Source organism: Neolamprologus brichardi, chromosome 13, assembly GCF_056152115.1.
Source record: "Neolamprologus brichardi isolate AB-2024 chromosome 13, ASM5615211v1, whole genome shotgun sequence".
NCBI classification, from domain to species: domain Eukaryota; kingdom Metazoa; phylum Chordata; class Actinopteri; order Cichliformes; family Cichlidae; genus Neolamprologus; species Neolamprologus brichardi.
In genome coordinates, this window is record NC_142116.1 from 12840364 (window position 1) to 12856794 (window position 16431).

Here is a 16431-nt window from a genome sequence, read left to right on the forward strand (position 1 = left end):
TGTGTTTCAGATAAGGCTGTGGTGGTGCTGTTAAAGAGAAGCTTCTCGAACCCTTTGGTTTTTAGGTTTGTGTCGTCACAACCCCAACATTTTTTGTAAGCACTGCGAGCCATTTCTTAATCTTACATGTTCCACTGTTAGGCTTACTGTGGGTGTATGCATAATACAAAACATAATTCCATATAAAAATACATTTATTTTGAACAATTTCAAAATGGCAATTTGTTCACAGTAAGAAATGTGATTCCAAACAAGACGATTTTATATAATTGACAAAAAGGAACAATATCATAGAAGTTTCATGTTTCATGCACAACTCTGGGCAAATGCACAACTAGACTATAAGACAAGGTGTTTAATAGTTTGTTTAATGTGTCAAGTAAAGTTTAAAATCACAATGATATATATATATATATATATATATTTATATATACAGTACTGGCTCACCCCAATAAAAGTCTTTTATAGTCTTTTATCACAGATAATTAGGGCATGCTACTGTAAAAAAAAAACCCAAACGAACAAAAAAAAAACCCCAATGAAATTAAAAAAAAGTGGACATACATCTTGCTGTGGAACTTAAAATCAAGGAAAGACACAACTGCCTGCTCAGTGGGCTGCCTTAACGACAATGTATGAAGATGCTAGTGTACAGATTTAAATTCCATCTTATTCTATGTACATGTTGTCGATATTTCCACTTGTAAGGCCAGACTTTCATGATGTTGTATAACATATTCTGAGAAACAGTCATTGAAAGCACCATGTTATCTAACAGAGCAGAAACATACATCCCTGTCTTATACTCTTTACCAACAGTCACATATGTATGCATAAGCATTATATCTACAACTCAAAGACCTCTAGTTTTAGGATGGTAACGTTTAGCTTGAGCATAAAGTTTAAGAGGTTAATAGAATAAATTATATGATTTAAAAAAAAATCAAACAATCTATTATATTTTTGTCTTATATTATAGTCACACTCAGGAAAACAGTGATGTGAGCCAAAATTACTGAGACTGTGTACAATGAGGATCTTGTCACCTGAAATGATTGTTTCAAAGACAGGGACCAGGTTTGCAACCACTCGCAGTCAGTTGCCTTTGGTGGATGAAGACAGCAATAAAACGGCAAAAAGACGGAGTCAGTCTGCTATCAGTCTGCTTTCAGTTTGAATGTAGCTGGCTCTACATACACAGAAATTCACATTAAACGGAAATTCACACAAACTATTTACAGAGTTCAGCCAGAACCTCATAGATCTGAAACAGAATTTCCTCCACAAATAATGACATCATTGCCGCAAAATGACAGAGATGGTCAGCAACCTTGCTTTCATATAGAGATATAACCAGAATACAACTTGTTGGCAACCAGTTGAGTCATGTCTCCTATTCCAAAGAGATGCGCCGCAGATGAGTTGTGCTCATTGGTGCAGACTGACTCAGATTGATTGCATTGTGTTGCAATCTGTGTTTATAAATTACACTGCAGTTTTATGCAAACCTTTGCTAACGAGTCTGAAGGTGACTGCACTCAGTCTGAGTCAGGCCATGATAGTTTAGAGACAAAGGTTGAAGGTGTTGCATGCTCAACTTCTGCTTCTTATTTGCAATTGGACGCCAAATGCAAAAAAAAATCTGATGCAATCACAAGGCCACTACCCATTTTTCATAGTCATAATGGAGTTGCAGTGCTAGTTTTATACTAGTGCGACTGAGCTATTATGAAGGAAGAGCAGAATGTAATCTGCCCCATCATGCAAGTCTTTGTTGGATGGGTTGACTATCCATTAAAGCTGTGTCCACACAACAAGTGATTCTCCAGTGACCAGTTATCTGAAACACACCAGTGACCACAAAGTCAACCTCAAGTGACTATAGATCAAAAAAACTGCTAACAAAGCAAAGTGGACAAGTCCAAGATAAACTTTTCTCAAAATTGAGGCAATCGATTGAAGTGACTACCAGAGAGATGCCGGTGATTGACTTACAACCTGGTAATCAATACAGAGCATAACCGAGGCAACCAGAGCCTGGAATGATCGCTAGCAAACAACTGTTGGTTTCAGATGCATGAATTGCTCCCTGTGTGGACACGGCTCTTCAGGATGTAACAAAGAGGAAAAAGTAAACAAAAAGTATAAAATAAAATATTGTAATTGACAGAGTTTATCAATTTTAGTCGAATTAGTATGATAGAGATAAATATGAACCTTTTTATTAGATGGAATCAGTATTTTCCAGCCTTGTTTAGTAGTATTCTAATATTCCCACAGGGCTGTCCTTACGACAACTACTGAGAAATCAATGTCAAGTTAACAAACTATAGTAAAGCCTATCCATCCTCTCTCTTGTACTAACCTCTCCATTAATAATATCCCCTTTCTTATTAACATTATACCCATATATTCCTAACACTGTTTTCTCTAGAAGGGCACCTACCAAAGCTTCCGGGGTATTTGTTTTCTAGTGCCCGGCCATGTATTTCCCAAATACTATACAAAAGGAGTAAAACAATATTTAAAGCAGCACAACATCATCTGAGTATTCATAATATTGATAATGTTCATATTAGCAATGTAGGATCCATGGCATGTGGTAAAGAGTGAGGAAGTCTTGATGGCACTTTTTGCTTGTTGCTGCACTTATTAACACATTTTAGCATTAACTGTCCCCAAACTAGAGGCCCTGTAGTCTAGCTCAGTGGATTCATCTTTATCATCTGGTATTGTAAACTAGATGCTTATTCTATCCACATGAATAAAAAAAAAAATGTCTCGGAACGATAGCAGCTATTGGCATGAAAACAAAGAAAAAAGAGACCAGTAAATAAAACTATTTCATCACAATTGAAACACAACAATTAGTACTTACTCTGTAACAGAGCTCATGTCTTAGACATTAGTACAGTTTGGAAATTCCCTTGTAACAATTCTCTCCATATTTCTGCCAATTCCACCTGAAAAAAAAGAAGAAGAGGTGAACAAATTATTAAACTGAGTAAATAAAATAGCAGGGGACTGCTGTGGCATGATTTGTTTTTTTTTGTTTTTTTTAAATTAAATAGCTTGTAGAGGCTTTTATATTTAATTGCATCATTCATGCATTTTGCCTGAAACACACTAAAAGAACATGGCTTATCTGAGCAGGGCTGAGCTGGTGATGACGGTGGGCTGATAAGATACAATCGCCGTGACAAGTGGGGTCATTCAGATCGTGCAGACAGTGGCTTATTCGAAAGTTGAACTTCAGCGTCTCAAACATCTCAGTTCAATAAATTCAGCCATTTGTATAGAGCAGCCTGAACCTAATTTCATGTTCATCCTCATAAGTAATAACCTGCAATAAATTCATTAAGGTGGAGACCTGGCTGTCAGTTCAGATTTACAAAAGACATACTGATTTTTTTAGCTTTAAATTAATCTTATAAGAGGGATGTTTTACGAGTAAATCATGTGTAGCCTGCAGCAAAATGAGTATTTAATATAAAAGATAAAATGAGCTTTAAAATTGAGATTGGAATTCTAGTGCTTTTTAAAATGAACCAGAAACAGTAACTGTATATTAACTAAAGCGAGCTCTTTCACCTCTATAAAGCTAAAAGCACAGCTCAAAGAAATGAGCAGAACACTTGATTGTCACAGTATAACACAGTCGGTTAAACATCAAGTTTATCAGTCTGTTCAGTTAGGAAGCATAAACTATTGTAAATCCATTTCAGCTGCTTTGGTAACAGTGAAAGTGACAACAGGTTCACTGGAGAGGCAACAACAAGACAGCTGCTAAAAAAGGAATGTTTCTGCAGGAGGTGGTCACAGACAGTTGCTCTCTCCTTATCCCTCCCGACTGATTTTTCTCTTATTTTGCTTTTTATTAGTGTCCTTGTCACTACTGGTAGCATGAAACAATACCTGCAGCCCATTCAGGCTGCACAGGTAGCTGCTCCAGGATGGCGCATCCATACATGCCATCACAAAAACTTTGGTGTATGTCTAAGGACAGTCTCAAGATTGTGGACATGATACCAAAAGACTGGCTAATACATGCAGAGAGGTGGACAAGATCGAAGAAGGGCATCAACCACAAAACAGGATTGGCCTCTGCTCCTGTGTGTGCGGAAAAACAGGGGGAGCACTGCCAGAGCCTTACAGAATGACCTCTAGTGGGCTCATTGTGCATATTTCTGACCAAACTGTCAGGAACAGACTACGGGAGACTGGTATGAAGGGCTGAAGTCCTTTAGTGGAACCTGTGCTCACAGCCCACCACCGTGCAGCTTGGCTGGCATACGCCAAAGAATGCAAAAATTGGCAGTATCCACCTCTGATCCCCTGTTGGCTTCACAGATGAAAGCAGGTTCGCTCTGACAATGAGTCAAAGAGTCTGGAGACACCATGGGAAACTTTATGATGTCTGAAACATCATCCGGCATTACAAGTTTTGGCGTGGGTCAGTGATGATCTTATCCTTATCCTTGCAAGGTCATACAGACCTGCATACACAGACTGCTGTTTGGTACCAGGAGGGAATCCTCAGAACTTTTGTCAGACCTTATGTAGGTCTACATTGCTCTCATGTGTCCAGAGGGCATTTAAGGCAGTGATACACTGACTGGCTCTCATATTCACCAGGCCAGGGCTGATGATCTTTTTTCAGACATGTTAACTTCCATTTCTATATCAAATGATTCTTATTCCAGTTAGGTTTTGTTTAAAATCTAGATGGTTCTGTTTTATTTCAGACCAATACATAACAAACATTACTAATGAAGCTGCAATAAACCGTTTTTGTGACTGCTTTGAATGCAAAAATAATTAATATACAGATCTGTTCAGATTTATGTGGCCAATTGTTTTGCAGCAAACATGTTACTTTGCACAACCAGTTGTTACAAAATAACATTATCCCCTCTTTCAGCTCTGTGTTTGGTCTCCTATAAAGTTTTTATAGCTGCAAAATGTCTCAGTATTTTTGCCATCTAACTTTTAATCTTGACTACTTGCTGTTTGGTGCTGAGCCGCTGGTGTTTTTAGAGCTTTTTCACAATAAGAGTGGACTCAACATGCTAGTTGCAGATTGCATAGCTAAGGTTAAGTCCACTGTAAAGCCCTGCAAAGCTGAGGGCAGCTGCAGAGTCAGAGGTTAATTCTCTGTAGGTTCATCAATAAGAAGACCTTTCAAACTGTCCTGTCACATTGCCTTTTGACACACCATTATTAGAAAACAACTCAGAATCGATTTAAGGATGTCACTTAAAAGTAACCATCAATGGAGCACATGCAGGATACACCCGAGACTGATAGCTGTGACCAATTATGTAGAGAGGTGCTCTTCAAAAGTTACTGCTTCAGTGTTTTGTCTCTTTGACCAAGAGATGACATTTGATACTCCTACACTGAGTCTAGTGAATTCAGGTGTAATTTTTGGAGGCTACATGCAGTGCAAGCCTCATCCTCCTTTCAAAAAAAGTTTCCTTTTTCCTCATACAGCATCAATTTTGTACGTACAAATGCTAATCAGAGAATTCTAACTTGTCTTCCTTAGCTGATTGCTAGGTAGACTGGTCCTGACAACTTCCTGTCTTGTATAATGTATCATACATGAATCCCCTTTCCAGCATAATTAATCCCCATTTCAACTCAACTGTAATTTTCTACGGCACCCATATGAGCTGTCATTTTAATCATTTAGTATTAACATATATCAAATGAAAGTCCTTAACTAAGCTGCCAAAAAAATGTTCATTTAAGTCTGTCAGATACTGCTTGAAACATTCAAATCTTCCTTTTAACCTTCATGAATTCTGACTGTAATTTTACTTAATAGCTTCAGCGGCATTGTGACAGCTACCAGTGATAAGAGATTCTTCTTCTTTTTAAAGCATGTAAGGATATTTGGACTAAAGTGAGGACACATAAAATCACTGAACCCACACATTAATTAAATTAAACTCTCTAAGGAAATATTTCCCACTGGCTGGTGGAACACCTGCCTTACAAGACATGGAAGGTTCAGTACTGTATAACAGATGTGCTCTATTTATTCCACATTTTTAAAAAGAGTTCACAAAATTGTGTAGGTAAATCATCGATGGCAATACTCAAAACAGATGAACAATCATATTAATCCTGCAGTAAGCTGAACAGCGACTTGGACTAACAGATGGTAGACTTTATAACGTTCCTGTAAAATAGTGAAAACCGAATACAGCAGACTCAGCTTTCTGGGAACATTTATATCTCAGCCAGAATTAGAATACATGAAAATCAAACCAAGCTGATGAGTACTAATGAAATCTTTAAGCAGCAGGTTGTAAATTCATTTAGCATAGCGAGCCACAGATTAAAGGCCCCATGCTGCTCTGCCCTTTTCTAAATAAACACTCTCGAAAGCAACTAAAAAGGAGTCAATTTGTTTCAGATCAGCAAGGACTTGGTTGAAACGGCTGAGAAATGAAGAACAGCCAAAGTGCTGAGTGACCAGAAAAAAGGCCTGCAGCCCACATGTCTGTGTCAGGAGCACTGCAATGCTAGTTTTGTCAAACAGTCCACACCGTCTGCAGGGACTGAATAGTTCTCATCTAAAAGACATCACAGCGGATGTCAAGCATAGCAATCAAAAAGTTAACTTGTCATGGTGATATCTGGTTTCTGTGCAGATGCTGCAGTTGTGCTCGGGCTGTGCAAAATTGCAAAAATATGACACACAGCATTGATAAAGACGTTGCAGCACCTCAGACACGCACTGAATTCTAATGTATTTTTGAGTAGTTTCACTAAAAAAAATAAAAAAAAAACATGCCATTTTAAATAAGAGCAAAAAGAACATCATCGTACTTTGAGTCTACGCTATATTAAATTTCAGATTTATTCAAATGCTCAGTGATGTTTTTTAGGGCAATAAAAAGTTAATCAGCATCTGTCTTTTACAATAACATTCAGCCTTTAAACCCCGTATTAATAAAATACATATTAATACATTAAAAAATAATCACAGTAGGTTCTCATATACTCTTAATGTGGGCCTGAAATAAAAGCTTGCATCATGATACACTTTCTCTTCAATGATTGAAAGCAACAAAGTACATTCGTGGGGAACTTATACTGTACTTGACTATTTGACATTTATACTATATGTTTACACACTATGTTTTAACATAAAGTAGGTCCAGCATTTTATTGAAATATATGATCTAACATGTTAATACAGTATGTAAGGCAAAAACAGAGCTTGCACAATTGTAACAAGCTTGAAAGTGAATATTTGATCTGATCATCTTTAACTCTCTTAGCAGCATTCTTGTAATTTCTTTAAGTAGTCTTCAGGAATAGTTCTCCAGGGTTGTTGAAGGACTTTCAAAGCTCTTATTTGGATGTTGGCTGTCTTTTGTTCCTGTTCTCTATCAAGATGATCCCAAAATGCTTCAATAATGTTGAGATCTGGACTCTGAGGAGGCCAATCTGTGACTGATACTATTTCAATTTGTGCTTTTTCCATCCTAGACACTCACTGTTGTACCTCACTTCTGACCTCCTCCATTCATATTGATTATGATTTGAACAAAAAACTTCAAATGTGGACTCATTACTCTATGAGACCTGTTGCCACTAATTTTCATTCCCATCCTTCTGTAATTCCGCAGACATGAGCTTTTGCTTCACGTTTTCCTACCTTAATAATGGTTTCTCGACAGCCATCCTTCCACTGAGACCACAAAGGGCCAGATGTGTCTCTCAGGCCCTGTGTCAAGTTGTTTTTCATTTGTTAAAGACATGACTTTTAGATATGACTCATACTTCATCATCATGTGGATACTTTTTAGGCCTGCCACTTCTTCTTTTGTCCTCCATTTGTCCAGTTTCCTCAACTTTTTTTAAGGATAGACTACACAGCTCGCTGCGATCTGCCAGGTTTTTAGCTAATAGCGCCGTAAGAATCACCTTGTTGTTGCAAAAAGTAATATTTTGTGTATTTCAAACTATATTGTTAACACTTTTCATACAAATGACATTTTTTGACAGGCTAACAAAGGGCCAAACAATACAATTTAAAATTGGTTCTTTGTTGTAGTTTTCTGTGGGTAGATACAACACTGTTAATCCTGTAAGCTAAGAGCCTTTTTAAGCTTAAATGATTTATACCTCAGTGTTAAGTGGTTCATAAAAATACTCTGAAAATGGTCAGGTACAAGAGCTGCACTGAAAATAAGTAAAAAAGCAACCAATGTCAAAAGTCACTTTGAAAGACCTTCAGAAAGCCTGGAGAATTATTGCTCCCGACCATTAAAAAAAAAATTAGACATAGCCTGGGTACTTGGAAGCAACATATATAGAAAAGAGGGATGCCTCACAACGTTTGCACAGTAGTGCAGCCTCATTAGACTGTAGATTTTGTGTCACTACTCCATTAGTAATAATTACGGCACATTTTTCAACAACACAGTCACAGTTTGCCTGCAGTAAAGGCATTTCGAAAGGATTACCTATGTTCCTCGCCTCCAGCTCTTTTTCCATGAGTTCTTTCTGGGAGGGAAACTCACTGAGCTTGACCTTGGACATGGTGTCATTCTGACCGACTGTGCTTATCACTTCTGGCTCCTTCTCATGGCTGTCCTCAGTCTGGACGTGAACCCAAGGGATTTTCCTAAGAGACAGCAGAGCAATAAAGATGATTAGCTTTTGATTATCAAGTGAGTTCAACAGTATTTACTTCATTATCTCAGTAAACATACCTTTTGAACTTGTAGATGAAGAATGCAGCTAAACCAACAAACACCACGATGAGCAGCATCAGCATGGCCGACCCACTGGGAAGTGAGTTTGAGTCCACAAGTGGTGCTGAAAGCCAAACACCATAAATGAACACCAAACTTTTTACGTATGTGTTAAACCCATTCCTTTTTCCTAAACCATGTCCTATTCCAAGGATATTACTTCATTACCCAATGTCATGACGAGCATATCCCTACATGTTATCCCCTCAGGGCATAAAAAGCACCTTTAGGAGGTCCACTGCTTCTCTCCAGGGTTCATACTGCATGCAGCAGTAGCTTATGCATAGTCATGGCTTTATAAATGCTGAGATGCAATATTCAAAGTATTTCCTCTCACTGCCCATCTTTTTCCCCGTCACAGAGAAGCCTATGAAGTCTTTGACCTTTCCGGATCATTTTAAAGGCAACCCAGACCTTTGTATGCAGACACAAATGAAGACAGATCCATTGGTGGATGAAAAGGGTAAAGACACGCGAGGTGATCGACACGTTTTTACGATATGCTAATGACCCGGTGACCCTGTGAATTTCCCGTGCATATCAAACACCTGCTTTGTCAATCATGTGATTGATTGGCTGACTTCAAAGAGAGCTACTGTCTCATAGCCTCAGGTGCAAAACTGGCACTCTGTGAAGGATATTTAAATCCTGTGATATACAGCATCGTCCGTCTCTCAGGAAACACTTTGTCTTTTGCCTTGCTTTATTTTTTCAGAGCGTCGTTAAAATTCAATGTCAAACCAGTCTAACGAAGACACATCTTATCTAATGCTCTGTGGATCTGTAGACATGCTGTATCAATCTGCCGTTAAATAAGCCTAGGGCCTGTTTGAGTGTTTTGTTTTCACGTATCTCTAAAAGGGTTTCAATGTAACGACTGCTGAAGACTTACCCAGAGTTTGCTGAGTCATGTACACAATAATGCGAATGTCAGCTTTCAGTTCAAACTGGATCAGGCCTTGGTTCAGTGCAGTGACAAAAATATTTGATATCTGTCACAGGATTTTAACAAAAACACACAGAAAACACAAAGGTTTACATTAAAATTTCACAAACAAGCAAGACATTTTTGGAAAAGAAAAGATTGATACAATAATTAGCTCAGCTTAGCATAATGACCGGTGGCGCCATTGACTGGCTCTCTCCGTTGTTCAAAGATTCGCCCGATAATTAACACATTACAGTGCATTTCTCTCGCGTTTTGCACTTACTTTGTTTGAGTCCTAGCAAAATAAGCAGTCTGCAGATCTTTTGTGAGCTCAAAAGCTTTTGCTCAGAATCATTTAACAAAAATAAATAAAAATCAACTATTCTGACAAAAAGACAGGAGCTTGAGATGGAAGTGGCAGAACTGAAGATGTTAAGAGTTTTACTGAGGATGTAGTGAAGGAGGACGTGCAAGTGCTTTTGTGACATAGGAGGATGCTAGGGATACGCTACAAGAAGAAGAAGGAAAACAGAAGAAATAAATACCAACTATGGAAACATGCATACCAACCACATGAACAAACAGTTAATCTTATTATCCTATTAACAGCCTTTAGGTCCTCTTAAATATCTAGCATAAATATAAATACAATGTATGTTTAATGTCCAGGAAACAGCAGCTCTACATAAAAGCTGACATGGTCTACATTATCGTGGCTCTTACCATCTCAAGAGCCGCTTCGCTCCCACTCTTGTGCTCAGTAGATGTCTGCTCATCAGGCAGAATAAAGAGCTCTGCTGTAGTTGGAAGCCCTGGATACAGAGATACCAGCAGCTGATCTTCATGAATCCCAGACACCTAGAGTGATGCGAAAACAGGACAGCCAGGTATGGCTTTACTCTGGAGGCTAAATTCACACTAAATAACGTGTCTCCTAAACAAAATAAAAGAAGAAAACACGGGTTACAAAACATCATGACTGCTGTGTCATTTTAGCGCACCCGTATAAAATAGTAATGACCCTGAAAGCCTTTGGTGTTCACTGTCAACTGCAGGAAAGATCTCTTAGGAACTGATGTACCTGTGATAGAGCTGTCCGCACCACACGGCCTATGTCCTCCCTCCATTCGGGGATGTCAGGATTGTGCTCATCAAGCGCTGGCGAAAACGACAACAGCAGTGACCTGAAGAACTCTGGAAAAAAGGTGAAGTGATGTCTGTTAGAATATTAACGCTACTTCTAGTTTAGGTTTTGATTAATCTGATGTGCAGTTTTGTCCTTTTTCATTTGGCAACATCTGCCTTGAAGTTAATTGCTCCTCGAGATTTCGTGTTCGCATACCGTGACATTTTATTCATTAGATAAGTCCACGTTGACATCAACGTGGCGAAGCTTGCAGCGCTGACCGAGAGGCAACACACTTTCCCTGAGATAGCATATTGCATATTCATGTAACAGGCATCTCTCCAATTAAAGTGCTTTGAAGACTGTCTCCCCCACTCACCTTTAACAGTTATAACTTTTGAATCCTGCATTACAGTGCTCCCAGAAGCAACCTGGACCATGACCTTGCTTTTTCCTTCGCTCTGAAATGTGTGTGAGATGCTTCCCTCCAAGGTTATAATGGGCTGGATTTCAAAAGGAAAAAACACAGAGAAATGCACAGAAAAAGCTGCATCCTCATGGCTGAATATAGAACACTACGTATATCTACTGTATAATGAGGGGATGCTGCGCTGAACACAATCAATCTCAGGCAAATATAATCAACCATCCAAGCTGGATCCTCCAGAATGGCACAGGGCAGTCACATACTGTCACTTTTTACATGATTTGTGGGGAGATCTGTGTAGATTTACACTTTTAGATTACAACCAAGAGCACAAAGACATCAAGAGAGGAGTGGGAAGATGGGGGAAAAAGCAGCAGTAAAAAGGATAAATGCCTTGTGTGTATAGGAGAATGGTGGGAGGAGGTGGAGGAGGAGGAGAGGCGTCTCACCTCAGAGCTGTTGTCAAACCACCAGAAGAAGGTCAATGTTCTGGTGTGGCTCGGCCAAACCACTGCAGTCAGATTAGCCTCCTTCCCCCTGACGGCTACAATGGGAGCGGAGAGATACACCCGCTCTAGTGGACCTGCGGCGATGACAAATACGCCATCATATATCCATACATGCATCAAATGAATGCAGCCAGCAAGAAAAGTATTATTGTGATCGCAGTTGATGTACATTTAGCTTCGGGTGTGTGCTTTTGCATTTTTCAAGGTTAAAATGCATAAAAGTAGTAAAACCATGACTGAAATGTAATTCAGCAGAGTGGGAACGTGACTATCCATGAAAGAGAAGAGGTTTATGCTATCTGCACAGCCTCAGGAATCAGTAATGATGTTTCTTATTCACATACTGGTGATGTGTAAAAACAGTGTGCTGCTGTCAGATCCTTGGCTGTTTTCTGCAGTAGCTGTCACGCGGTAAATCCCAGTCGTTCTGTAGATGTGCTTGATGCCATCATCCGCCCTGCTCAGGTTAGAGTACGTGATCTTGATGCCATCTCCAAAGTCTAGCTGGATGCTGGTCCTCAGCGAGTCTCCCTGTGGACAGATGGTATTACATAGCATCTGTCATCATGGCTTAGGTCAGGATACTTTCACTTGGACCACATGCAAGGGAAGAACGATCAGTCTGCCGCTGAAGTGCTGGAGCTGAGATGTCATATAGGCTGTGTCATAAACACTTTGAAGGTGGATATGAATGGAAAAAGACAGAAATTCAGCAGAGAAAACAAGTGGAAATGTGAAAAGAGAGACGCAGAGGCAAAAAAGGTCATGAAAGAGTCCCAAAGTAAGATGGAGGAGTTTATAATCTGGTGTCATTTTTCCAGCTGATCACTCAAAAACAGACACATTGCCATCACCAAAGTGTTTTTCATACAAATTACAGAAACTTTAACAACAAACTTTTGGTTTTATTACTCAGGCTTTGGGCTATCTGTAGTGAGATGCCACGCTGAAACAAAAGATCAAATACACTTCATTTGTGGTGATCAAAGCAATGAAAAATTGCACTTTAAAAACATTCAGCAACACCCTGTCAGGCATTTCAGAAGAATCTAGTTCCAATTAAATTAGTTAACAATAAGATCTCAGGACTAACTTCTTCCTTAACTAACCTCAAGTTGTTTCTTTTTCTTACATTTAATGAACTTAAAAAAAGGTGCAAATCTATGTTATGTTAAAAGAGGTAAATTTGAATGGAACAGGGAACAAGGAAAAACAATGTTTGAGGTGATATTTCATAAATACATCCATTTTTCAGGCTAAAGGTTTTTTGTTTTTTTTTGATAACCTTCGAGTTAAAGCTGTTCAAGTTTTTGGGCAATCTATGTAAATCCTACAAGGTACACACATTGCATTCAGATCTGGTTTTTGGTGCAGTAATGTGCTGCTGTGAATATATTAGTCATAAATAGATCAACATTGTATATATTAGTATTTTGAATATCACACTTTTCTTTTTTTCTGCATTTGTCTTTTGAAAAAATCAATACATATTTCCCAGAAGAGAAGTCTTACAAAATATTCCTGAGAATAATTTGAGATTTCAGATTACTTTTAAATGAGGTCTCCATTTTTTCTGTGGTTGGTAACTACCATCATCATTTCCAGTTCCATCCATTTTTGTAACTGCTTATCCAATTCTGGGTAGTGGAGGAGGGGGCTTAAATCGACGTTCTTTTCTTTGGGTTAGGGTTAGGAAAATGAAACAATGAACACCTCGGAAGAAATGAAGAAACCGTCTTCCTTTCTTTTATGTGGTCTTTTCTACCACTGGCTATTATATATTTTTTTTCTCTCTCCTCCAAAATGAATCTCAGTCGTGCCTCATGGAGAACTGGATGATGATTCCTCGTAGGCTCCCAGTTCCCGCCGAGCGAGCCAGACCGATTGACGACATCTGGAATCCGATGCTGTTTTCTGGCAGACGATGACGACATCAGCTCAAATAGCTTCTTCAATCTCTTAAACTCATCTGAACTGATGCAGATCCTATTGCCTTTCACATCATGATATTGTAACATGCTGCTTTTCCAGCCCCTCCGTTTTCTGCTTTGTCTGTCTTTTTAAACAAGCTTATATACGTTTCCTTTCTGGAATCAACTGTACATCAGTTGTTCTATTTGCTGTCCTCTCTGTTGCATACTTTACTATAAATTATGCTTTGTAAGGTGACCTTGATTGTCAGCGCCATTTAGTAAAGTTTTTTATTATTACAATCAACTCTGAAACCAGTTTTCACATTTTTCTTTTACATCTTTTACGCCCCTAATTATTTCAGATCATTTATGCTAGCCCGTAGGCCATCATTAATTGAGAATAACATCCTTTGTAAATGTGTCCATCTCCAGCAAGGCACACTATTTCTTACAGGTTTTAATAGGAGGTTCAGTTTGTCACCAATAAATTATATTTAAACAACAAAATATAGTAGCTGAAAAAGAGGACATAGATTGTCTGATTTAATGGGCACTTGAGCAGATATTTTCTTTAAAATTTGCTCCTACCACCACCTACCACACACAAATGGAAAAGTATTCATCATATCATCCTCACTTCTATATAACATCAAGACAAAAGTACATGAGTCATTCATTTAGCTTAGGAATTAGGGAAAAAAAGCAGGAGAGCGCTAGCCTGAGTTTGGTTCATTATGCAATATCTGCTTCTTCTTACACTGCAGTGACTTTTAGGTGTAATAACTCACCTCATTGAGGGAGACCATAAAAGTAACGTTGCTTCCAACAGGGGAACTGAGCTCTCCCTGACTGGTAGACAGCTGGAGGCCTCGGGGTGCTCTGGGACGACACGGCTGCCTCCTGGGCGAGTACACATTCCTCCCTGCCTCCTTACAATTATTGGACAAAACCTTCCGATACCTTTTTAGCATAGAGTAAGTAAAGAGCACTGTCACATCACATAACAGAACCCAGCATTAGATACATGTTTTACTAGTTTTCAAAAAAAAAAAAAAAAGACTTAACTGTTAAGTGCCAGTAAATTTTCATACAGCTCACAGCTATTTACAAAAAGTGGGGAAAAAATGTTTTTCCCAAAAGATTTTTTTTCTTTGTTCACCACAATCACATTTATTTTTTATTTATTTCCGCTTGGAAGATGCTCCTCAGTTTTATTTCTGCAATTTAGTGCAGGAAAATAGCACCCAGCAACAGCACATACTGTGCATATGGCAGGCTGAAATACAGACCTCTATGAGCACACTTAATTTTGTCAGTTTCCTGAATGTAAAAAAGCTTCATAACCAAAAACCTGTTTTGAATTATTATACATTATGAATTATTATATATTTTAGAATTGGGAAATAATGCAGATTGGGCCCTCAGAGCCCTATTTCTCAACCAATAGGAAGTAAACTATTATTTTCTGTTTATGTACTACACAACATGACAAAAAAGGTGTAATGGGATATTGTTTTGTGATGGACTGAACATTGGGGGCCACTTACCCTGTGCTGTTTAGGAAGCTTTGGCTGGTGCTGCAGCTTTTAGCCGCACCGTTTGGATTAAACCAAAAAGCAGGGGAGCAATTCCCATCTGCCTGGCGCTCCCATCCATAATCACTGCCAAAGCAAAGCAAAACAAAACAAAACAAAAAAAAAGTCATGAAATGATAAACACTGCTACTCAGAGTAATCTAGCTATGCAAGCTTTTGTAGTGGGGCAAATGCTTTGCATTTGGAGCTTCGTGGCATATTTTAAGACCATAACTAGAGACATGATTGTCAGACATGTGGGATCAAACAGAATTTCAGACAGATGGATAAAAGATATTTAAAATTCATTTAACGATCCATTATTAATTGAATTCTAATAAGTCACTTGACATTATGCAAATCACAGCAGCGCGATGAAAAGTTCTTAACTCCGATCCATATTTTTCAAACTATAATTATATCCAATGAACAGAGTCATATTGGTTATTCTGTAAATATGCCGTGTAAGAGGGATATTAAGCCTTATGAAGTTCTGCAAACTGATACTTTTGTTCTTTTATTACAGCCCTAATTACGCACAACTGAATTAGATGTTCAAAGTAGAGAGGCTGTTTGGTAAACATGTGATGAAAGAAATTAAGAGTCACTGGGGATAAAAAAAAAAGTGAGTTACAATATATTCCCTGCTAGGAACACTGAATATAAGCCATTACCATTCAAAATCATAAGCTGTGCACGGGCATGGCTCTGAGGAATAGATCCTGGAATAGTCTTGGGCCAGCATGCAACGGTTGCCAGGCCTGCGCTTCATATAGATCTGCTTCTCACCCATCACACAGAGCTCTCCCTATATCACAAAGAAGGAAAGAAAAAAAGCTTGTCTTCTTTTTCACAAGTCTGAAAGAAACAAATGTGCAAACACGCGCTCGAATCATTAATAAATCAGAAGTGATTAATAATCCTGTTACCTTGTTGTGCAGGTACCATGTCTGATAATCTCCATCCATGCATCTCCTGCTAAAGAGGCCTTTGTAGTCAATCTTAATCAGTTGCCACTCTGACCGATGGCTGAAGTGCCCAAAGAAACTGAAAGATGATGCATAAGAAAAGCAAGATTATCTTGAGACATAGACACGCAGTTTTCTGATATCATATTCAGCACCAGTCTGTAATTAATGTTAACAGGCAACATAAAATTCCTCTCGATTAAAAGTCT

General features: G+C 38.6%; 1 protein-coding gene across 2 annotated transcripts in view; it reads right to left on the bottom strand.

The window, feature by feature from the left end:
* Positions 1 to 359: 359 nt before the first annotated feature.
* sorcs3b (sortilin related VPS10 domain containing receptor 3b) overlaps positions 360 to 16431 on the bottom strand; it is a 51965-nt gene continuing 35893 nt past the window's right edge. The window contains exons 15-28 of one of the 2 annotated variants that reach the window (XM_006783745.2): positions 16184 to 16301; positions 15929 to 16062; positions 15228 to 15341; positions 14469 to 14640; positions 12112 to 12298; positions 11708 to 11841; positions 11211 to 11334; positions 10787 to 10899; positions 10429 to 10563; positions 9670 to 9769; positions 8736 to 8841; positions 8487 to 8647; positions 2879 to 2963; positions 360 to 1840 (exon numbers count right to left, since the gene is read on the bottom strand). In XM_006783745.2, the coding sequence (XP_006783808.1) occupies positions 2899 to 2963; positions 8487 to 8647; positions 8736 to 8841; positions 9670 to 9769; positions 10429 to 10563; positions 10787 to 10899; positions 11211 to 11334; positions 11708 to 11841; positions 12112 to 12298; positions 14469 to 14640; positions 15228 to 15341; positions 15929 to 16062; positions 16184 to 16301 (1663 nt within the window). In that variant the 3' untranslated portion in view covers positions 360 to 1840; positions 2879 to 2898. Of the gene's footprint in view, positions 1841 to 2878; positions 2964 to 8298; positions 8648 to 8735; positions 8842 to 9669; positions 9770 to 10428; positions 10564 to 10786; positions 10900 to 11210; positions 11335 to 11707; positions 11842 to 12111; positions 12299 to 14468; positions 14641 to 15227; positions 15342 to 15928; positions 16063 to 16183; positions 16302 to 16431 lie in introns of those variants that run through there. The other variant, XM_087850182.1, reaches the window with a different exon arrangement.